The 23,982-nt window shown below is 37.2% G+C and overlaps 3 protein-coding genes and 1 pseudogene across 5 annotated transcripts; 3 read left to right on the top strand and 1 right to left on the bottom strand.

The window, feature by feature from the left end:
* On the top strand, nt 3,887-5,297 carry LOC104704455 (annotated as a pseudogene).
* On the top strand, nt 8,494-9,100 carry LOC109125416 (agamous-like MADS-box protein AGL49). The gene is made up of 2 exons (XM_019227034.1): nt 8,494-8,527; nt 8,595-9,100. Exons 1-2 carry the CDS (start codon nt 8,494-8,496, stop codon nt 9,098-9,100), a joined length of 540 nt encoding a protein of 179 aa, XP_019082579.1.
* LOC104700766 (probable disease resistance protein At1g59620) lies at nt 15,376-17,736 on the bottom strand. Of its 3 annotated transcripts, XM_010416342.2 has the most exons (4): nt 17,477-17,736; nt 17,113-17,179; nt 16,909-16,988; nt 15,376-16,803 (listed from the first exon to the last, which is right to left on the bottom strand). In XM_010416342.2, the coding sequence occupies exons 3-4, from the start codon at nt 16,949-16,951 to the stop codon at nt 15,686-15,688; spliced, it is 1,161 nt and encodes a 386-aa protein (XP_010414644.1). In that variant the 5' UTR covers nt 16,952-16,988; nt 17,113-17,179; nt 17,477-17,736; the 3' UTR covers nt 15,376-15,685. The 3 variants fall into 3 exon arrangements, with proteins under 3 accessions (XP_010414644.1, XP_010414643.1, XP_010414646.1); XM_010416341.2 differs by having other exon boundaries at nt 16,909-17,179; XM_010416344.2 differs by lacking the exon at nt 16,909-16,988 and having other exon boundaries at nt 17,028-17,179.
* Nucleotides 23,116-23,697, top strand: LOC109125415 (uncharacterized mitochondrial protein AtMg00810-like). Its single transcript, XM_019227033.1, has one exon. The coding sequence runs from the start codon at nt 23,116-23,118 to the stop codon at nt 23,695-23,697; it is 582 nt and encodes a 193-aa protein (XP_019082578.1).

Here is a 23,982-nt window from a genome sequence, read left to right as displayed (position 1 = left end):
AGTGTGGTAAGAGCTAGCCAAATATTCATGGGAGACCTTCATAAGAGGTCCGCTCGATTCTGAAATGGTTAGAAGCAAAAAAAAAGATCACGAAATGTTCATGCAGTGTCTATATCAAAACTCCCAAAGAAGTAAGATTACTACCTTGGTTTCGTTTTGTATTTCCCTTTCGTTTCGATTGGGAAAGAGTTTTTTAATTTCCTTTTCGTTTCGATTGGGAAAGAGTTTTAGTTTTTTCTTCCTGAGATTGTATTCTCTTCTTCTTCAGTCTTTCTCATACTGTTCTCACTTTGTGGACTCTTCTTTGTCCATGACATCTTCTCCTCGTGGCCTCACCTTTCTTTTTTTTTTATTTGTGCAGGCTCCAAGGATACTCAAGCTCTGATACCATGTTGAACTTTTGACCCCATTTTCACTTTGGAGGTCAGTTTTTCCTCACACTCATTCTCTCTGTTTTGTTCCTCTGTTTAACGAAGACAAAGAGAACATTACTCTCTCTTTACTCTCTTGTTTGTGTTTTGTTTTGATAAGGTGCAGCGCGTGTTTTTGAGAAGAAGAAAGGCTGATGACAAGGCATATAAGGATCAGTCATGTACGTGTGGAGAGGAGAACCAGAAGATGACAAAGGACTCAACACGTGAGACGGGTTAAGGGTGTGTTAGCATCACATGGTGTCTATACATAAAGAGGAGACGCATCACAAAGGGGCATGATGAATGTTGTGAGGGATTAGTCGCTATGAGACTAACGTATGGGAAAGGAAGATCCGAAGGTATGCTGAGGATATGACTTCATCTTTCACTTGTTCAATCTATCACTTTGTAATCTGAGAGTTGAGAGTTCCTTTTATTAAGAGATATTGAGCTTTGTAATCAAACATTAGTTCATTAATGGAGGTTTGATTTGGAGTTAACAAGGTTAAGCTATTGTTCATAACGTTTCGTGGGTAGAGAAGCTTAACATGTTTCTCTTCATAAAACAACCAAACGTTTCTTCAATATGAGAAAAGAGATCATTCTTTAATTGTCTACATTGATATTTCGGATCACAAGGATATTGATATTTTCTTACAACCCGACACATACATACTTATACTACTTCTACTAGTTGCTTCTCACACATGCACCCATACTTTACACACTAGACCAGAGTCTTACACAAGCCACATTAGTACAACAACTCATAACAATTACATTTAGACTCTAGAAATAACTAACACTAGGTTGTACTCTAACTAAACAACATTTCTTCACTTGGGCCTTATTCATCTCTGCTTACAACAAAACACAAAACCCAACTTCTTCTTGTTGCTAGCTCAGGATCTTTGTAAGAAGTTGGCACAAACCACTGCCCCACAATAAATAGGGCATTACGACTAATAACAAACTGTTCAAATTTCAGAGGCATAAGTAAGTTGTTGGATCACTATAATGCAAGAAACCTCATATATTTATTGTTATGATAAAATCTCTCTACATCTGCAAAACAAAATGGTGGTAAAATTTCCTAGCAAAACCAATTATATGCAATAAACGTTGATTCTATCGTCCAACGACAAATCTATTTTGTAGTTTCTATAAAAATTTCGTAGATAGAAAAAGAAAATTAAAAAACATTAATCACATAATAACACGTATTCTCAATGCAGTAAACATTGATTCTATCATCCAACGACAAATCTACTTTCTAGCTTCTATAAAAATTTCGTAGATAGAAAAGTAAAATTAAAAAACATTAATCACATCATAGCACGTGTTCGCAATGCAGTAAACATTGATTCTATCGTCCAACGACAAATCTACTTTCTAGCTTCTATAAAAATTTCGTAGATAGAAAAATAAAATTAAAAAATATTAATCACATCATAACACGTGTTCACAATGCAGTAAACATCGATTCTATCGTCCAACGACAAATCTACTTTCTAGCTTCTATAAAAATTTCGTAGATAGAAAAATAAAATTAAAAAACATTAATCACATCATAACACGTGTTCGCAGTGCAGTAAACACCGATTCTATCGTCCAACGACAAATCTACTATTTTTTAACATAAAAAAAGTTAGCATATTAGAAAACTTCCTAAAAGACGTTTCATAGTTTTTTCTTTTAAATCTTGAAAGAAAAGTCGACAAGAAAGTACTAAAAATGAAGCAAAAGAAAAAGAGATAGAAGAGAGGTAAAAAGAAAAACAATTGTGTTGCTCGCTATAACAAGAAATCAAAGAATGAAGCTTGCTCGATAGTCTACCAAGATCCAGGCTTCACAAAAAACGTGATGAGTACAGGTAATTTGCAAATTGGTAAGAATTTTGATAATCGTTGAGCTATGGAATTTATTGATATAAGAAGATGATCTCGTAAAAAATATTGTTTGGAGAAATTGTCATGTAGCGTTGTCCATGAGATGGTATTCATAAAATTTCACCTATATAATTAAACAAGAGCTTAGTCAAGTTTTTAAAATCACTTTCATAATTTCAAATTATCTAGATTTCTACAGTTGATTTTACTTGCATGTATATTACATGTATAGTTTTGTTAACATCTTGTAAAGTTCTTAAAAGCTCAACAATTTTCAAAGATCTTAAAAGATCAGCTTTTCAAAGTTTACTATTTTCAATTTTCATATATTAATGCTTCGAAATAGTATAAGCATAAGTTGTCAAATTAGGAATTTATAATATCCTTAAACATCTTTCTAAACGTAAACGGAAAACACACAAAAATAGTTCTTGAAAGAGTATTCATATAAATCTATATTTTTTTATGATTAAGAGGTTATATTTGCATGAGTGCCTTATTTTATTCTCATGCCTGAAAACTAGAGTATATAATATAGTCATCTCTTAAGTGTCAGTGACAATCGAACCTATGACCTCTAGGATTCGTCCTTGAAGTCCTTCAGTAGAATTAAGGACACTACGTAAAATAGAAATATTCAATAGTTTCAGAATTTTACAAGACGCACGTAAAATTCTAAAAAACAAATCTAGTCTCTTATGAATTATGATTGAAACAAAAGTCCAATTTTTTAAAAACATTTGTGACATTAGTAGGAAAAAAGTATGATATGGTAATCAATATCTTACACATGCCAAATTATATTATTTGATAATAAATAATCATATCTAACTTTCCTTCGTAACCATCTTGCTCCCACTCTTGGAAATTGCACACAGAGCCAGCCCAAGCCACGAGCTAGTGAAAGCATGTGCTTGCGGTCCGGTTCTACTTATTTTTCAGCTCTATTTTTGTCAAAAATCGTTTATAATTCTACTGGTTAAAGTCTGGGTGGAAGAGTGTTAGGTGATGGGTTCGATTCCCACACTTGCAAGAAGTCCTAAAACAATTTTTTAAGGTATGAATTAGGCTTTTTATTTTGCTTTGGGCTTGTGGCCTTCTAATTGATAACAGTGGCTCTGATGGCACATATCAAATTCTGTGAAATGCTCATTAATGTATTTCAATAAACATTTCAAAAGCAGAAATATTGTGTTATGACCAAACAATTTGAGTCTTCAGATTTCCGAAACCTCCATCCAGAAGATGCAACATTTGTACCTCAGGTCTGAGCATATCGTAGAAAGACTTGAATTAGGAGCGAAAGGATCAATTTCCGGGTCAAAACGCTTGGCAAGGAGAGAATGGTTAAAGGAGTTGGATCCACCCACAAAAATAGGGAGTTTCCCTCTCAAAATACTTTAGATATGGCCAATGTCGCTAAAGAGAAAAACTATATCAGGGTAAGTTCACCGTCTTCTGGGCGGAACTCACCCAAAGATGGTGTCGAAATCTTCCTTGCTCATGGACTGGGATAAGATTTGTTGCAATCTCTATCCTGCTATAGATTTGCATTTTGTCTGAATTGATGATCTTGCCAGAAAAATGGGAAGAAAGGATGCCTATGAGGATGTTTTGGCAGGCATGAAAGTAAGGACTTGTATGTTCTTGAAAAAAAGCAGAAAGCAAAGATTTTGACGCTGGTAAGAGGCATTTGGGAAATCAATAGGCTCGGCACCATGATAGCCATTATGGCGAGCTGAGTAAGAGTTTGGCGTCATTGGGAAGAGAAAGGTGTGGCATAGAGATTTTGCAGAAGAACATTGAGGAGGAAAGCGTTGAAATTGTTAACAGTTTCTTTCTGGAAGTATAGTTTTTTCAATTAAATAATATAAATTGTGTTAATTATTTTGTAATTTGCGTGTAAAAAAGAAATAAAACTCTATTGTGTGTAAAATGAATTTTATCTTCAAATCACATTAGAGTTTATTTCTTCTTACCACACAAATTACAAATTTTTTGACACACATTTTATGTTATTTAATTAAAAAAAAAAACCTACCTTCCAGCAAGAAATTGTTCATAGTTTTCATGTTTCCTCCATAACGTCCTTCTGTCAAATCTCCATGCTACTCCTTCCTCCTCCCAATGTAGTCAAACTCTTATTCAGCCCGCCAAAATGGCCGTCATGGCGTCAAGCCTCTTGATTTCCCAACCACCTCTTAACAACTTCAAAATTGTTGCTTTCTGCTTCTTCACGAGCATACACGTCCATTCTTTCATGCCCGTCACAGCCTCCTCTTGTTCCGCCTTTCTTCCCATTTTTGGAGAGATCATAAACTCTGACAAAATGAAAATCTACAACGGGATAGAGATTGCAACAAAGCTTATCCCAGTCCATTAGCAAGGTGGAGTCTAGCACCATCTTTTGGATGAGTTTCTTCCAAAGAACGGTTAACTTACCCCGGAAGAGTTTCACTCTTTTGCGAGCGTTTAAACCCGGAAACTGAGATTTTTGCTCCTAATTTAAGTCTTTCTATGATAAGCTCGGACGTGAGGTACGAATTCTGCATCTTCTATATAGATGTTTCGGAGCCAGTTCTGTTCCAGCACGTGTGTAACCTCGTCGATCAAATGCTTGAGTCAGGAATGTTTGAGTAGCTCGCAGCTTTCTATGACCCTATAGAATATTCAGGGTAATGGAGTTTGATCGATACTTTAGAGTTTAGAGTGTACCCAAGGGAGAGGAACATGGGATCGTGGGACCTGAGAAGAAAGGAGTCCTATGAGGCTGTTGTGGTGGGCATGAAATAAAGACGTGTATGCTTATGAAGAAGCAGAAAGCGAAGATTTTGAAGCTGATAAGAGGTGGTTGGGAAACCAAGTCTTGATGACACAGCGGCCATTATGACCGAGCTGAATAAGAGTTCGGCGGCATTGGGAGAAAAAATGAGTATCACTGAGATTTGGCAGAAGGACGTTGTAGAGGAAAGCATGGAAACTGTGAAATAGTTTATTGCTAAAAGAACAGTTTTTTTTTTTCAATTAAATAACTTAAAATGTGTGTTAATTTTTTTTGTAATTTGTATGTAGAAAACAAATAAAACACTATTGTATGTAACATGGTTTTTGTCTTCAAATCACACGTTAGAGTTTTATTTATTCCCAATCTCCTCTTTTCAGCTTAAAAAATCTTCGCTTTCTACTTTTTGCATGCGCATACACGTCTTTACTTTCATGTCTGTCACAGCCTCCTCGTAGTCCTTCTTTCTTACCATGTCACACATTTCCTTTGTTCATGTAACATTTGCATTTCATATGAACTCTATATTTAATGTTTTTAATAGCCAATGGCGTGCTTAAGTTTATGAGTGCTTAATCAAGGTACATATTTTTTTATAGAAAAAATTCATTTAAACCGTGAACTACTTTCAGATTTAGGTCATTTAAACTATGAATTTTATTGTAGGCAATTTAAAACATCAACTTTCGTTAACTAGTTCTTTTAAACATTAAGTTTCGTTGATAAAACCACAGAAAACATGACGTTATATCTGATATTGAGCAACTAACAGACGTTACTATGTCGTTAACATTTTCCGTTAGTGACAAAAACGTCATTTTGATGAAAAACTTAATTCGAGAAAATATCATTTAAACCATCAACTTTCAGATTTAGACCATTTAAACCATGAACTTTCAAATTTAGGTCATTTAAACCAAAAAATTCGTTGTACCCCATTTAAAGTATCAACTTTCATTGGCTAAACTTTTTTAGATATCAAGTTTTGTTCACCATGATTAGCCCTGGGATTTTAAACCGAACCAAAATAACTGAACCGAACCAAACCGATATTTTTGGTGTTCGGTTCGGTTTCGGTTATGGCGGCTGAACCGATTGGTACAATTTTTTTTTTTCAAAAAAACTGAAATATTTCGGTTATTTCGGTTTGGTTTTCGGTTAACAGAATTATTTTTTTTATTTTTTTCATTTTATTTTATTTTTATTTTACTATTTTTTAAGAAAAAATCTAACAAAACCGAAATTTACACCTAAAATACCGAATCACCCAGAAAAACCAAAACCGAAAAAACCGAAATATTTGAAATAAAACTGAAAAACCCGAAATTATTTCTAAATAACCGAAAAATCCTTTTTCATGTTTTTAATCAAATTTCGGTTAATTTCGGTTTTCAAATTTTAAAACCGAATTAACCAAGAAACTGAAATAACCGAACCGAAATATATTTCGGTTCAATTCGATAAGATTTTCAAAACTAAAAAAAAACCGAAAAACTGAAATAACCGAACCGAATTCACCGAAAGAACCGAAGTCTCAGGGCTAACCATGATGATAAGTCTGCTTACAAAGCCACACAACAGAATGCTCAAATGTTCTCCCAAAAAATCTACAAGATAACCCAAGAACAAAAATTAAGCGGAAGGTATGTATGATTTAACCAAAAAAGAAAAAAAAAAGGAAAAAACTTGAAACCTGCAAGGGAGTGAAGGCCATATGAGGTTACGGTTGATTAGTAAGTCGTAGAGAATGGAGCGAAAGTCTTTCCATTGAGAGTATTTCTCGTAGACACTCGGCTGATGTAATGTTTTCTTCCAACTTTTTCTCGTTTTACCACCACTTTGTTGTTGCGATGAAAATGTCGACCTCTCTTCTTCGGCCCATATGCTTCTCCGCTCGCCCTTGATTTTTTGTTTCAGGATTCGTTGACAATGAGGGGAGCCACCAATTTTCGACGGAGTCTTTCTCCATTACATGGGCTTTCTTTTGGGATATGCGTTGCATGATCGGACATGACTACCGATATGTGGCGTTCTATAGAGATTGTTCACACTTTGTGAAGATGGTGTCTTCCCCTCTATACTGGTCGGCTTTCTCAACCTACCTCGACGATATCAAAATTGATATGGAGGAGTTTTCTTCTTTCTGTTTATCTCTAGTTTCACGAAATGCAAATGTAAGTGTGAATTCTTTGGCACGCCAATCGTGACGAAGATGACGCCAAAATTATTAGAATCTACATTTTCTTTACATTGTGGAAGAAACAAGGACTAATCCCCTTGTACTCCCCTTGGGAGCGTGAAGCGGGATTCAACCTTCTGCTGTTGGGTTATCCCAATATGTAAATATTATTATAATTTGAGCAAACCAATTTCGTTTCCTTTATCCCATTAATCCGTGAGCAATCATCATCACAAATTTTAGAAATACTGGAAACAAATTAGCTAAATTGGTGATCCGAAAAAAAGAGGAAAATTAGCTAAATTTTTCTAATTTTCTAATCCCCTATATATTAATAGAGAAGCACTCTTGATAAAATGCTGATGTGTTGTCGCTAGAGAGCTTGAAGCACATTTTAGCAAATAAATCCTATTAATTAATTCTAATTACATCTATGCCATTACAGACTTAAATAAATATTCATTAAATTAAATTATTTGTAGTCATTTAATTTGAAACTATATTATACTTCTTTAAAAAACAACAAATTAATTTCTTTTAAAAATTTAATAATTATTCATTTAATAATTATTCATGTTTTATTAAAATAAATTTCATACAATTTTTTTTACCGCGTTAAAATTATTATTTACTTTCAAATATTTCACGGGTGAAACAGATTTTTATATAAAATAAACGTAGATTTGAGTAAGACAAACGAAAGAATTATTTACATATTTTATTTTATACAAACAAATATCGAATTCCAAATAATAATTTTATTTGAATTGATTTATCTGCACTATGTGCGGGTTATTACCTAGTATGTTTAAGATTTCCAATTTTCCAATAATTTTAGATATTATAGAAAAACTATACAATAACGTCATCAGAAATTCTAGCCAAAAAAAAAAAAAAAAGAAAAAGGGTTCAAGCTTAAAAAGGAAAAGGTATCAACACCAAGATTCGTATTGAAATTGGAAATGTTATATACTTTTAGCTAATGATAAAAGGAAACATATTAAAACATTAATGTGTAAAGACGGAAAATCTAATTAATTAAGAAAAAAATTATGGCTGTTGTGGGAGTGATCTCTAATACTACAGGGCCTTCTCTACCTTTTGTTTCACTTCCCATCATTATTACATTATTCTCTCTTTCTCTCTACTCCGATCGAAACTTTAAATTCTAATTAATTCTGATCTCTTACAATTTGACAATAGTCTTCTCTGTCTCTCTATCCTTCGAAGATGGCTCCTCGTGATAAAAAGCTAAACAAGGTTGGTGGACTAGATCAAACAGATATTTCCTGCTTTTAAGAAGAAAGCGACAGAGCTCTCTGTTCTTTAAGGAAACTTTGTTGTTTTCATCTGCTACGGTCCCGACAACGATTTCCATGTCTGGCCTGAGCCTCAAGATAAACCACAAGCGTTACCGGAGATCGTTGGAAAGTTCAACGCGTTGAGCGATCACATGAGGATGAGTCACGCCTCCGATCTCTTCGACTTGCCATATCTCAAGGGTTTGTCGGATGAAGAATTGCTTAGACATCTCGCTAAGCTTAACTCCCACTTAGTTGGAATCAAGCAGAAAAAGATGACTGTATTGAAAACAAGAGGAAACTCGAAGAAGCCCAGTGACCATCTTAGGGTTTCAGACAACGCCGCCACCATCATCTCAAACCGCAAGGTGGCGCCTTCTTCGGATGCTCGATTAGGGTTTGGAGAGTCGGGTTACGTTTGCCGTGGCTCTCACGAAACTGTTTCCAGTTTGGGATCTAGTGCTGCTGCTTCCAAGGCTTTCAGTGTTCCGGATTCTTCCTTCACCCCCTCTCACATTAGGGCTATCTTGGGGTGACTGATGTTAGTTTGTAATTGAGTTTGGTCTTATTAATGTGTCTGTAGTTAGTGAAGAGGTGTGTATACACGGGTGTATTATTAGATGTGTTGTTTCACGTTGTGTGTTGTAAAACAAAAAAGTAACAAGTTTCATGTAAATAAAAATTTCAGTTTTTGTTCTTGTCTTCTCCAAAGAAAAGAGATAAAGTCTCTTGCACTGTTTCTTTTCTTCTTCCTCTCAATATTCTAACATGGTATCAGAGCTTATATATGTTGGTCTTGGAGCCTGTCCAAGCAGAACAAAAATAAGAAAAAATTCCGCTGCAAGAAGAAGAGAACGGTTATTTGCTTCCTTATTTGCTTCCTCTTTGATGCAAGGCTTCATTGCCTACATTTCATCTTGGAAGCTGCAACCAAGCTTGCATTGGTACGTTCTTCCTCTTGGTTTGGCACTTCACAGGTTTGTTCTTGGCATCAACCTTCTTCTCAATCCATCTTTGTGAATTGTAACGTTGTTGAAGCTTGAATTCTGTTTATGCAAGATAACCTCATGAGTTTCTGTTTAATGGCTGCAGCTTGTTCGTATCTTTTCTTCACGGCTTCTTTGTCATCTCTTCTTTTTCTTCTTATTTTCAGTCTCTTTTTGGACTGAATTTTTCTTCATATTTCAGCTGAAGAACCACTCAGGTTATCCACTTCATCAAGCAACTTCACCAAGACGCATCGAATCAAGAACAGAACTCTCCTTTCACATCATTTCCACACCTCTGTCTCCATTGCTATTTTTCAGAAGATTTCCCTATCTTCTTGAATGCACCTGAAGCCCTCCTTCTTTAAGTTACGGTTGTGAATGACTTTGTGAAGCTTTCCTTCTTTTCTTCTTCGACTTGCAGTGCTCTTATTTTCTTTAGCCTTACACTTCACTTTTTTGTGTGCATGCTCTTCTTCATTTGCCTTAAGTCCACTCAAGGTTGCTCCTTCTTGCCTTCAGCTCAGGTACGCTCAAGGTTTTCCACCACTTCCATCTCCTTCTTATGGCTTACTCCTGCTTTTCTCTTCTTCTTCAGTCTTTCTCAAACTGTTCTCCCTTCATGGACTCTTCTTTGTCGATGACAGCTTCTCCTAGTGGCCTCACCTTTCTTCTTTTTTATTTGTGCAGGCTCCAAGGATACTCAAGCTTTGATACCATGTTGAACTTCTGACCTCATTTTCACTTTGGAGGTCAGTTTGTTCTCACACTCATTCTCTCGGCTTTGTTCCTCTGTTTAACAAAGACAAAGAGAACATAACTCTCTCTTTACTCTCGTGTTTGTGTTTTGTTTCTCTTCAAAAAAAACCAAACGTTTCTTCACTAAGAGAGAAGAGAGAATTCTTTAATTGTCTACATTTATATTTCGGATCACAAGGATATTGATATTTTCTTACAATTCAACATATACATACTTATACTACTTCTACTAGTTGAACCTAACACATGCACCCATACTTTAGATCATCATGACTCTTACACACTAGACCATACTCTTATACATCTTAGGCTCTCTTACACAAGCCTCATTATTAGTACAACAACTCATAACAATTACATTTACTCATTTAGACTCTAGAGAATACATAACTAACACTTGTCCACTTGGGACTTATTCATCTATGCAGCCCATTACAACAAAACACAAAGCCCAACTTCTTCTAGTCGTTCACCCAGGATCTTTGTAAGAAATTGGCACAAACCTCTGCCCACAATAAATAGGGCTTTAAGATACTTCTGATGGAAAATTAACAAACTGTTCAAATTACAAAGTCATATAAGTAAGTTATTGGATCACTATAATGCAAGAACCTCTTATACTAATTGTTATGACAAAATTTCTCTAGATATGCAAAATAAAATGATAAAATTTCCTAGCAAAACCAATTATATACAAATATTGTATAATTTCGTAGATCGAAAAATATAATTAAAACAACATTAATCACATCATAACGCGTTTTAGCAATACAAGAAAGATTCTACCGTCCTACGATAAATTTTTTTCTATTATCTATAAAAAATTCACATATCAAAAAATAAAATAAAATAAACATTAATCACATCAAAATGTGTGTTCGCAATGTAATAAACATTGATTCAATCGTCCAACGACAACTGTACTTTCTAACATTGATTCTATCTTCCAACAACAACTCTACTTTCTAACATTGATTCTATCGACGACAACTCTACTTTCTATTATCTATAGAAAAAATTTGAATATCAAATAAAATAAAATAAAATAAACATTAATCACATCAAAATGTGTGTTCGCAATGTAATAAACATTGATTTTATCGTCCAACGACAACTCTATTTTCTAGCTTCTACAAAAAATGCGCAGATAAAAGAATAAAATTAAAACAACATTAATGCAATAAATATCGATTCTATCGGCCAACGACAAATCTACTTCTTTTTTAAATATAAAAAGGTAAGCATATTAGAAAACTTCCTAAAGACGTTTCATAATTTTTTCTCTAAAATCTTAAAAGAAAAATCGAAATGAAAATACTAAAAATGAAGAGCAAAAGAAAAAAAATGGAAGAGAGGTAAAAAGAAAAACAATCGTGTTGCTCGCTTTAATAAGAAATCAAATAGCAAAGCTTGCCGATAGTCGACCAAGATCCAGGCTCCACAAAAAGGGCGATGAGTATAGGTAATTTGCAAATTGTTAAGAATTTTGATAATCACTGAACTATGGAAATTTATTGATTTAAGAAGATGATCTCGTAAAAAAAAAATTGGAGAAATTTTCATGCATGTAATGTTGTCGATGAGATGCTATTCATAAAATTTCACATATTTAATTAAACAAGAGTTTAGTCAAGTTTTTTAAATCACTTACATAATTTCAAAATTATCTTGATTTCTACAGTTGATTTTACTAGCATGTATTACTTTTAGTTTCTCTTCAAACAATTTTAACTTAATAGTTTTGTTAGCATCTTGTAGAGTTCTTAAAATCTCAACAATTTTCAAAGATCTTAAAAGCTCAGCTTTTCAAAGTTTTATATTTTCAATTTTCATATATTAATGCTTCGAAATAATATAAGCATAAATTTTCAAATTAGAAATTTATAGTATCTTTAAACATCTTGTAAAAAGTAAAAAGAAAACACACAAAAATAGTTCTTGAAAGATTATTACTATTTAAATAAATATAGATTTTTTATGATTAAGAGGTTATATGTGCATGAGTATATAATATAATCATCTCTTAAGTGTCATTGACGATCGAACCTATGACCTCTAGGATTCGTCCTTGCTGTATTTTAAGTAGAATTAAGGACACTAGGTAAAATATAATTTTTCAAAAATTTCAGAATCTAATCAAAATTTTTACATCAAAATATTTTTGATTTTACAGCACGAACGTAAAATTCTGAAAAATACATCTACTCTCTTATGATTGAAACAAAAGTTCAGGTTTTTTAAAACATTTGGGACATTAGTAGGAATAAAAATTATGATATGGTGATAATCATTTTCTTACACATGCCAAATTATACTATTTGATATCAAAGATAATCAATTTCTAACAATCTTTCCTTTGTAACCGTCTTGCTCCCACTCTTGGAAATTGTACATATCAAATTCTGTGAAAGGCTCATTAATGTATGTGAGGAAACGTTTCTGAAACGACCCGATCCGTTTTTTTAATTAATAAATATTAAATATAAATATAATATAAACTACAACTAGTGGTCTATACCCACTAGCCACATATCCACAACCACAAATAACAGCAGAAATAACAATATCAATAACTATCTAATAATAATATAACCAATAAATATCCATAACAACAATCCAATAATCAAACATCAGGAAACATGAAACCGGCAACCTAACAATGTTTCCAAAAAGCCAACTTTAGCAACCTAGCAATGCCAGACAACATACAATCGAGTCCCTAGAACATCCTCCTCTTCATCGCCTTGATTCCACGATCACACTTTGCCTTTACCTGCACCACAAACACATATTGAGATGCATGAGTATTTGATAAACACTCAGTGAGGCAATCCTCCCATCTACTAGGCTATACACACAAGCAACAGTGATTCCAATGTTCCAAACAAAACATACAAACCAGGAAATCAAACATTGTCTGGCTGGAAGGGAGGTGTCGACCGACACTACCCCACAATGTCGATCGATGCCCAATTTGCTGGTGTCGATCGACACTCCCTCTGCAATCGCGATCCGCTCGAAGCCGATAGTCGAATCTCGCTCCCAACCTCCTCCAAATCGCCCAATACTCATAACCCAAGCCAAATACGTCCATAGGAACCTGTAGCAACCAATACCAGCAAGAAAAACACACAAAACAGCAACAAACAAGCAAGAGCAAGGAAATCAAAGGCTTAGATTAGCCATGGTCATGCACTCACCTCTTTGCAGGAAGATTCAGACCAACAGCAACGAATCCAACCTTCCTAGCAAGCTTCTAACTCCTTCCTAGCCTTGGATCTCTCAAGAACAGCAAGGAAATCTCCCAATCTCTCTCTAGAACCTCAAAACACTTTTCTCTTTTGTTTTTCTCAAAAACGGCGTGAGACAAAACCAAACACGACCTAGGTCGTTTTCTCCCTTTAAAATCTCGGTTCAATGGTTTTCCCTAAACCAAACTGATCCAAATCGATAATTAAATCGAACTGGTCGAACTAGAGAATATTGGTGTCGACCGACACCACCATGGTGTCGATCGACACCCAACCCAGAAAACCAATAATTGGTTCACGGATGTTACAGTTTCAAAAGTAGAAATATTATGTAATGACCAACCAATTTGAGTCTTCAGCTTTTCGAAACCTCCACCCTGAAGAAGCAACATTAGATATGAACTGTTTCCTTAAAGAGTGAAACTCTCGGGTAAATTCACCGACTTCTGGGCCGATCTCACCCAAAAGATGGTGTCAGACTCCGCCTTGCTCATGGACTAGGATAAGATTTTTTGCAATCTCTATCCCACTGTAGATTTTCATTTTGTTAGAGTTGATGATCTTGCCGGAAAAATGGGAAGAAAGTAGGCCTACGAGGAGGCTGTGGCGGGCATGAAAGTAAGGATGTGTATGCACCTAATGCTGCCAAACTCTTAGGAGGAAGAAGGTGTGGCAGAGAGATTTGAAAAAATACAAAAGTATTTTTCAACAAAAGGTGTGACAATATTTCCCATTTTTCGGGCGAGATCATAAACTCTACAAAATGCGAATCTACAACGGATAGAGATTGCAACAAATCTTATCCTAGTCCATGAGCAAGGCGGAGTCTGACACTATCTTTTGGGTGAGTTCCGCCCAGAAAACGGTGAACTTACCCCGACAAAGTTTCGCTCTTTAGCAACACTGTCCATATCTAAAGTTGTTTCGAGCATAGATTTGGAGGCAGCTCATCGGGCGGATTTGTTGAGCAGAGTGCGATTAGTGCATGAAAAGGATGAGGGGCTGGTGAGCGCCTCTAGGGATGTTGATTATGAGTATGAGGTCTCCACCAATGGGACAATCCTTCTGCACTGTCGGATTTGTGTGCCCAAGGATGAGGAGTTGAGGCGGGAGATTTTAAGGGAGGCTCATGCGAGCATGTTTTCCATTTATCCAGGAGAGATCTTATTGTTTGTGTTTATAGTCCAGTAAATGAGAGGATTGCCTCACTAAGTATTTCTGAAAATACTTATGCATCTCTTCTGTGTTACGGTGCAGGTAAAGGCAAAGTGTGATCGTGGAATCAAGACAATGAAGAGGAGGATGTTCTACAGACTCGACTGGTTGTGTTCTCGCTTGTGTTAGGTTGCTAGAGTCGTGTCATTAGAATATTGGGAGGATGCTGGTTTATTGCTTCTTGACATTGTTGGACTATGGGTTGATAGACATTGATATTTTGTTTAATGGTTTTTGGCTATTTGCTGGTTTAACGTGTTGCTAATTCCACTATTGAAATGAATGTGTTAAATTGGTAGTGAGTATAGGATCACTAGTAATTACTATGTTTAAAAAAATATATGGGGCGGGTTGTTTCAAGCAACTTCAAAGGACATAATCAGCTTGGTATCTATTAAACTAATCAGTTCCCTTTTCCTACATGTCTCCTGCATCGCTAAAAATGATTATCTGTGAGGGGTGATTGCAAGAAATAGATATATCAAATTCAAAGCAGTTAGCAAATTAAAGATCTATTTAATAGTGATATAAACTTACAAAGTTACGTACAGAAAAAAAAGATTGTAACAATGGAAAGATCATAGCTGATGATGTCAAAACAGGATTTGGTCATAGCTTGAATTTTTTCAACGTCAACCAAGTTTTAAAGAAAGAATCACAAGCGGGGTCACTTTGTAACACAAATAAAAGACAATACAAAAGACAGAATAATACTAATTCAAGAATAACATGCCTCACATAGTGACCTCTCTGTATCAGCAAAATAATAGACATGATTTTGTCATACCTGATAGAGTTTCTAAAACCCCTACCTCTCTCTTAAGAAGAAACTCACTGAACAAAACTGCGCAGGAGATCAAGAATAACATGCCTCACCTAGTCACCCCTTTCCCTAGATATGTTTGGTTGATTATGTTAAGATCTTGAAAAATAATATTTTACTGGTAGGTAATTGCCCGGAGCCCACTTCATTGTATTCATTGTAGGTAACATAAGGAACGTGTTGGACTTTGTAATAATTTTCTCCTTTTTCTGACAATTTCTCCTTAAACTCCAAATGATCTGTGTAGATTCTTAATTCCTTTAAGGAATCGATGAACCACAGTCCATCAGGAAGCTCTTTTAACTTTGGAAAAACCTGAATATTCAGAGAATGAAGAAGTGGCATGGAACCTTCTTCCACTATCCACTCTTCCCAATTATCTAATCCCCCTATTTGAAGCTTTTGCAACTGAGGAAACCCACCCACCGAGAAAACCACTCTCTTCCCACTAAAACATTTATACAATTCAAACTTCACATAAGAGAGATCTAAAACCCTCATCAAATGTAGCTTAGTGAAACATAAACCTGATGCCATCCATTTTATATCACTGAATTGCTCTTTCATAATCAAGAGAGATCTAAGTTTGGGATTCTGAATCTTGCACTTCGAGTGATAAGTATCAAGCTGGTGTATTGCTATTCTGCGAGATGTACAAGGAGACTGAGAGTTTGCAATATGTACAAAATTCTCTTCTTTAGCTTTACGCAGACAAACTTCTCTCATCATGTCATGTAGGTGACACGTTTCAAACTTCCAAGTACCAACATCTCGTTTCGACATAACCATATTTCTCTCCACCAATTCTTCTATGTATCCATTTGCAACCTCTCGAATTGTCGCTCCATCGTAATACCTTAGCCTTGGTATTCCTTCTACTGTCCAGAAATAGGCCAAATCCCAAACACGTATTGGATAATCTTCTGGAAAATGGGCAAAGTAGAGAAAGAATTGCTTCAAATAAAGTGGCAGCTCTTCAAAGATCATAGACAATAGATGATAGACCGAACTGATATTACTGCCATCGATGTCTTCATATCCTCCAACGATGTGAGATTTAATATTCTCATATATCCTTTTCCACTCACTTAACATGTAATGGGCAGCTAACAACCCGCCTAGCACCTTAACAGCCAATGGTAGACCTCCACAATGTTTGATCATCATCTTACCCATCTCTTCCATTTCTTCATCAATCTTATATTCTAAACAACAAAATCATGTAATTTTTATACGATGCAACTAAACGTGAGAAAAAGTTAGTCTATTTTGAGTAACGTAAAAAAAAACTATCTTCCTTGAAAACTTACCTAATGTGTCTATTTTTGGAAATACACACACACACAACTCCATCAAAATGGAAGATCAGAGCACCTTCCTCCAGAAGAAACTAAAAGAAAGACAAGTAATAAAATCAACAAATAATCACCTCTGGAAATCGCTTGTCCCGCAACTGATCTGTAGAAGATGTGTTGTTTTAGTGTTTAAGATCCATTATAAGAGTCCACACCTACCGACAGCATTTGGCCAGAAAGTCTTAAAGGCAGAAGTATCCATAGCAGTAAAGCACCCAACAACTTCCTACAAGCCAGATGTCCCATATTATATTTCAATTAGTTAAGTAAGAGAAACATCAAAATAAAAGATAGAAATCACTTTTATTTATGGACAAAGTCACAGAAACAAGAACTTGAGTTTATCGAGAGAGAGCAGAGACATGGATTGTATCAGCACCAACAACCATCACTTGGTGACACAATTTAGCTAGCATAATGGTCATTGTAACATGAGTTTTTAGCACCAACAACAATCACTTGGAGAATTAACACATTTGCTATGTGACACTGATAATACTGAGCCAAGAAGAAGGAACCTTACTTCAATCTTTCTTGGCAGCTCCAAAGTTGAATGTAACAATAGTATTACCCCTGTCTCAAATGTGGTTTAGGAAGCTCCGGAAGGACCTCCTCTCTACAGATAGATTAACCTCCTTTTGGAAGTCCACAGAGGCAAAACCTTTCCATCTTTTTGCGCAAGTAAAAAGAAAACTCACAAACACTTAAAAGCTAGGAACAGAGGAGATAATAACAAATTTCTATATTGTGAGGCCCGGCTTAGAGGCAGTGCAGACGGTGCAAAAGCACCATGTCTCCAGATTTTTGTGACTTTTTCTTTAAGGTTTAGGGCCCTATATTTTAGATATTTTATAATTCATGATCCTAAAATTTGAAATGTTGCAAATATAACCCTAGTTTTCTGGAAAAAAAAAATTGAGCACAAGGTCCCAAAAATAAGTGAGCCGGGACCAACACTACTTCTAACTTGTAGCACTTAAGTTTTATAAAAGGCATCTTTGTTTTAGATATCAGTAAAAATTGCTAGCAGATACCAGATAAAAGCCATAAGTTGCATTATTTAAGATGAAAGGTCCTCACAAAGAACAATAGTAGGGCCTCCGACAAAGCACGAATGAGTAGTTGATCCTTCAATGGTTTTGATTTAAAGCGAAATTGGGTACAAAAGGGATGCTCGATTTCGAAGGAGCTGACTCATTCCACCCAAATTTCCCTTTCAATCCAATTAATTAATTTTGATTCTAGATGTTAGATTTCGAAGGAGGGCTTGTGGGATCTTCTCTGTAAAAGAGACTCACGCAGTCTTGGATTGAAGAATTCAGAAGATCATCAAAAGCAATTTTTTTTTTTTTTTTGTATTAGATTTTTTTTTTTCTTTTAAATAGAACTGGTTTAGGTAAGGAGATGGCCCGGATTTAAGATAGAAAGAAGAAGAAGAAGTATTTAGAAATGAAAGATGAGAAGATAAACAGACAAATACCGGTTGAGTAGCTCTGATACCACTAATGATACGCCCAAATTCGAGGATCATTCAGCCTGATTAAAAAGGATAGAAACTCGCCAAGGTGCAAGATGCAACAAAGGAGATTTGATGGATTGAGGGGTTGCACAACAGTTGCGGAAGACTGCTGATATTCCCAACTCCAATCGCTGCTAGATATGACACACTAGTCCAACAAGAGGAGGCTGTTACTTGGATATTACACACCAAGAAACAAAGAAATGTTCTAGACAAAGAACAGAGAGATAAACTCTTAAAATGAAAAGGAAAATTGATTGATTATTCTCAAATGAGATTACATGAGTTTATATAGTGATAAGAAACTTGGTAACAAAGTCAAGTATTAATTATTCTTGAAACTAAAAGACATTAAATATAGATTGTTGAATGAAGACCCAAGACTTGAAGTTTTTCTTCCCAATGTATTCTTCCAAAGGTGTCCATCCCAAGGTGAGTTGAACTCCATTTTCGTCATCCCACTTTCACCACAAAATAAAGTGATTATTTTGGGGTTTCTTGGACTTGAATTAGGCTCAAAGTGGGCTAGACTAGATAGGTATCATCCCCAATAGTTTTTCCCATGCTCTCTTTGGCCATAAACTCTTGAATAAGCTCATTTAGTGCATTCATTAGCTTCTTACCTTTTGCTCTAGTCATTGGTCCTTCAGGTACAAGCAATGGTTTCTCCGCTACAAGCTCCTCGGGTTCAAGCTCAGCTACAAGTTCCTCAGGTTCAAGCTCAGCTACAAGCTTCTCCTCCTTAGCTTCTTAGCTTCTTGAATAAGCCCATTTAGTACATTTCTTAGCTTCTTAGCTTTTGCTCTAGTCATTGGTCCTTCAGATACAAGCAATGGTTCCTCCGCTACAAGCTCCTCGGGTTCAAGCTCAGCTACAAGTTCCTCAGGTTCAAGCTCAGCTACAAGCTTCTCCTCCTTAGCTTCATCCATGATCACATCAACTAGACTACACACACTTTCTTGAAAATTAAGGCCGAAAGTTATATATAAAATACAAGACAAAAAAAAAGGCCACAAGCTCATGCTTCATGAGCTTGGCCTTTGGGCCGGCTCTGATTGCCGCCGCCGTTGATTATCATGTCCGACACTCAACTCACCACCACCACGACAACCGAAGCTTCTACTTAAAGTCTCTACTCTCTCAATGCCTCTGATAATCCTGGTGTGTTGATTTCCTCCGTCATCCTCAAGGAAGATAACTACTCGGAATGGGCAACCAAGATGAAGAACTCTCTCCAGGACAAACAGAAACTTGGGTTTCTTGATGGTTCTATTCCAAAACCAGCCGCTGATCCTGATTTGAATATGTGGCTTGCTGCAAACTCAATGATCATTGGATGGATCCGTACCTCTATTGATCCAACTATATGGTCCACAGTCTCGTTTGTCTCTGATGCTTCGTCGATGTGGTCCACCATCCGTGATCGTTTCTCTGTTGGCAACGGGGTACGTAAACAGGTGTTGAAAGATGAAATCTCGGCCTGTCGACAAAACGGGCACTCTGTTTTGGAGTATTATGGACGTTTGTCCAAACTATAGGAAGAACTACAAAACTACAACACAAGTCTTGCTTGTCGCTGCCAGGCCGCTCCTTACATTGCCAAGGAACGTGAAGACGACAAGGTCCATCAATTCCTTTTCGGCCTTGACCTTCCTTGTTTCACTAATATTCGTTCTACTATCACTAATCAAGAACCTCTTCCTACTTTGAATCTAGTATATTCACGTGTCATTAGAGAAGAACAAAATCTCAATGTTGCTATTAAAATAGAAGCAAACAAAACAAAGGCTATTGGTTTTTCTGTTCAGGCTGCCACGCCTCCTCAAGCTGATGCTGTCTCTGGTCCTCGATTTCGTGACCGATCCTCGCTCTCATGCACTCACTGTCGTCGTCAAGGTCATGACGTCTCTGAATGTTTTCAGTTGCATGGGTTTCCTGACTTGTATTATGAACAAAAAGGTGGGTCTCGTGATAACCGTGACGTCTCGGTTCGTGTCAACACAGACTCTCGTTCTACTCAACGTGGTGGTCGCTCCTTTAGAGGTTGTGTTAGGGGTCGTGTTAACAATGCTCGAGCCACTTCTCTCTCCGACAGTGGAACCGATCAGATCACTCAACTGATCAACCTTCTTCAAAGCCAACGTCCATCTACCACCTCTGAAAAATTGTCGGGTAAAACTCGTCTTACTGATGTCAATATCGATACTGGCGCCTCTCATCACATGACTGGTGATGATTCCCTCCTGGTTCAAGTGGAGGACATCATTCCGTCCTCTGTGACATTCCCAGATGGTCGTCTTTCTCGCGCTACTAAGCGCAAATCTCTATGATTAAGCTCCGCTTATTTACTTACCGATGTGTTATTTGTTTCGGATTTTGACTGCACTCTCATCTTCGTCTCCAAACTATTGAAACAAACTGGCTCCATCGCGATATTTACCGATACTTTGTGTTTCTTGTAGGACTGTTTTTCGAGAACTTTGATTGGGGCAGGGGAGGAACGTGAGGGAGTGTACTATTTCACCGGTGTGTTAGCTGCGTGTGTCAACAAAGTTTCGTCAGAAGCTTCTACTTTGGGAGCCATGTGGCATTGTAGACTCGGCCACCCTTCTACTAGTGTTTTGTTTTCATTACCAGAATGTGTTCAATCTCCAACAGATGTTGGCGAGATCAAAAGTTGTGATATTTGTTTTCGTTCCAAACAAACAAGAGAAGTCATTCATGATAGCATTAATAAAGCTTTGGATTTTTTTTAATTAGTACATTGTGACGTCTGGGGTCCTTACCGTACTCCATCTACAAGTGGAGCTCATTATTTCCTTACTCCTGTTGACGACTATTCTCGTTCGGTTTGGACGTACATAATGTCCGCCAAATCTGAGGTCTCTCGTTTGATCAAAATTATTTGTGCCATGTTCGAACGGCAATTTGGAAAACCAGTCCAGGCCTTCCGTAGCGACAATGGGACTCAATTTATGTGTCTGACCTCTTATTTTCAAGAAAAAGGTATTCTCCATAAGACCTCATGTGTCGATACTCCACAGCAAAATGGTCGTGTGGAGTGTAAACATTGTCACATCTTGAATGTGGTGCGAGCTTGTCTCTTTCAGAGCCATTTACCAAAAAAATTCTGGGGAGAAAGCATTCTTACCGCCACACATTTGATCAACCGCACACCCTCCTCTGTCTTAGCTGGTAAAACTCCATATGAAATGCTATTTGGTTCACATCCCTCATATGATATGTTGCGGACGTTTGGTTGTCTATGTTATGCTCATCACCGATCCCGTGACAAAGATAAGTTTGGCTCTAGAAGTTGCAAGTGTGTGTTTGTTGGCTACTCGTTCGGGAAGAAAGCCTGGCGTTTGTATGATCTTGACACTAAACAGTTCTTCACTAGTAGGGACGTTCGCTTTCAGGAGGACGTGTTTCCCTTTTCCACCATCGCTCCTCCATTACAACCCGTAGTCCCGCCTGCTCCGTCTTTTGTCAAACATGATTCCGATTTCTCCTTTGTTGAGTCTGGCTCTGGTGGCGTTTCCACTGCTCCGTTCACTCTGGTCGAAGCTCCACTTACTACTTCATCACCAGTACCTGTTCTTGAACAACCTTCGACACCTCCTCGACCGGTGGTTACTCCGCTGGTATTATCTCCTCGTACGGATCCTGATCCCGCAACGCCGTTGTCGTTGCCAACTCCTACACCTGAACCCACTGTACTTGATACCACCTCCACATCTCCCGGTCTTCCGGAGTTACTTGGGTAGGGTCATCGTGAGAAGAAACCGTCTGTATTGCTCAAAGACTATGTTGTTTCTCGTAATGTACACTATCCTCATCACACTCTCTCCCCTGGTTTCTCCGACTCAAACTCCTCGTCGACGGCCTCTGATAAGATCTTGTATCCTCTCGCTGATTATTTGACAGACTCTGGTTTTTCTGCAAATCATATTGCTTTCTTAGCAGCGGTTCTTGATAGCAATGAACCAAAAAAATTTAAAGACGCAGTCCTCATTAAGGAATGGTGTGAAGCAATGCAAAAAGAAATTGCCGCTCTTGAAGCTTATCATACTTGGGACATTACCGACTTACCTCCGGGCAAGAAAGCGATCAGCAGCAAATGGGTATACAAGCTTAAATTCAATTCTGGTGGAACTCTAGAACGTCACAAAGCCCGGTTAGTTGTTATGGGGAATCATCAAAAAGAAGGGACTGATTTTACTGAGACATTTGCACCCGTTGCTAAGATGACTACTGTCTGTTCTCTTCTTGCTGTCGCAGCTGCTAAAGATTGGGAAGTCCATCAAATGGACGTTCACAATGCCTTCTTACATGGTGACCTCGACGAAGAAGTCTACATGAAACTACCTCCTGACTTCAAGTCGACCGCTCCTACTAAAGTGTGTCGCCTCCGCAAGTCCTTGTACGGTCTTAAACAGGCTCCTCGTTGTTGGTTCTCAAAGTTGTCTACTGCTCTTCGAGAACTTGGCTTCACTCAGAGTTATCAAGATTACTCTTTGTTTTCATTCACCAAAGATGGTCTTGTTATCCATATCTTAGTTTATGTGGATGATTTTATTGTTGCCGGTAATGATCTCAATGCCATCAACAAGTTCAAGATTTAACTCAATAAGTGTTTTCACATGAAGGATTTGGGTAAGCTGAAATATTTTCTCGGTATTGAGGTCTCTCGGGGCCCCGATGGTTTCTGTCTTTCCCAACGGAAGTACGCTCTCGACATCATTTATAAAGCTGGGCTCTTAGGTGCCAAGCCTTCTCCTGTTCTGCTGGACCTTAACCATAACCTCACTTTTGTCAAAGTTCATGTGTTTGCCAACCCGGCACAGTATCGCCGCTTAGTTGGTCGCTTCATTTATTTGACCATCACGAGGCTGGATTTAACTTACGCAGTCCACATATTCTCGCAGTTTATGCAGTCTCCTATTGTTGCTCATTGGGAAGCATCTCTTCGCCTTGTAAGATACCTCAAAGGGTGTCCTGCCCAAGGCATTCTTCTTCGTTCCGACAGTGAACTTCATGTTAGTGCATATTGTGATTCTGATTATTATGGTTGTCCTTTGACTCGTCGATCTCTCTCGGCCTATATTATGTATTTGGGTGACTCACCCATCTCTTGGAAGACTAAGAAGCAGAAGACGGTGTCTTCTTGCTCCGCTGAGGCTGAGTATCGAGCCATGGCATATACTCTCAAAGAAATTAAATGACTCAAGGCTCTTCTGCAGACGTTAGGCGTTGATCATTCTCATCCAATAGACCTACATTGTGATAGTCAGGCAGCGATACATATTGCGGCTAATCCGGTGTTTCATGAGCGTACGAAACACATCGAGTCAGATTGTCATCAAGTTCGTGATGCTGTCCAGGCTAAACTTATTGCAACACGGCACATTTCAACCAAAGAACAGGTCGCCGATCTCTTCACTAAGGCTTTGCCAGGACCATCTTTTACATACTTAATGTCCACGCTTGGTGTTCGCGACTACGTACCA

The sequence above is a fragment of the Camelina sativa genome, chromosome 7 (assembly GCF_000633955.1).
Source record: "Camelina sativa cultivar DH55 chromosome 7, Cs, whole genome shotgun sequence".
Taxonomy (NCBI): Eukaryota; Viridiplantae; Streptophyta; class Magnoliopsida; order Brassicales; family Brassicaceae; genus Camelina; species Camelina sativa.
Note: the sequence above shows the minus strand (reverse complement) of the source record. Positions and strands in the feature narration are given on the sequence as shown.

Excerpts from the sequence above, each read along its gene's own strand:
- LOC109125415 (XM_019227033.1), top strand. The coding sequence starts at position 23,116 with ATGAAGGATTTGGGTAAGCTGAAATATTTTCTCGGTATTGAGGTCTCT.
- LOC104700766 (XM_010416341.2), bottom strand. The coding sequence starts at position 16,951 with ATGGAGTTGTGTGTGTGTGTATTTCCAAAAATAGACACATTAG. Across the intron at positions 16,804-16,908 it reads TCCAAAAATAGACACATTAG|AATATAAGATTGATGAAGAA; the intron begins GTAAGTTTTCAA and ends TTTGTTGTTTAG.
- LOC109125416 (XM_019227034.1), top strand. The coding sequence starts at position 8,494 with ATGGCTCCTCGTGATAAAAAGCTAAACAAGGTTG. Across the intron at positions 8,528-8,594 it reads TAAAAAGCTAAACAAGGTTG|GAAACTTTGTTGTTTTCATC; the intron begins GTGGACTAGATC and ends CTGTTCTTTAAG.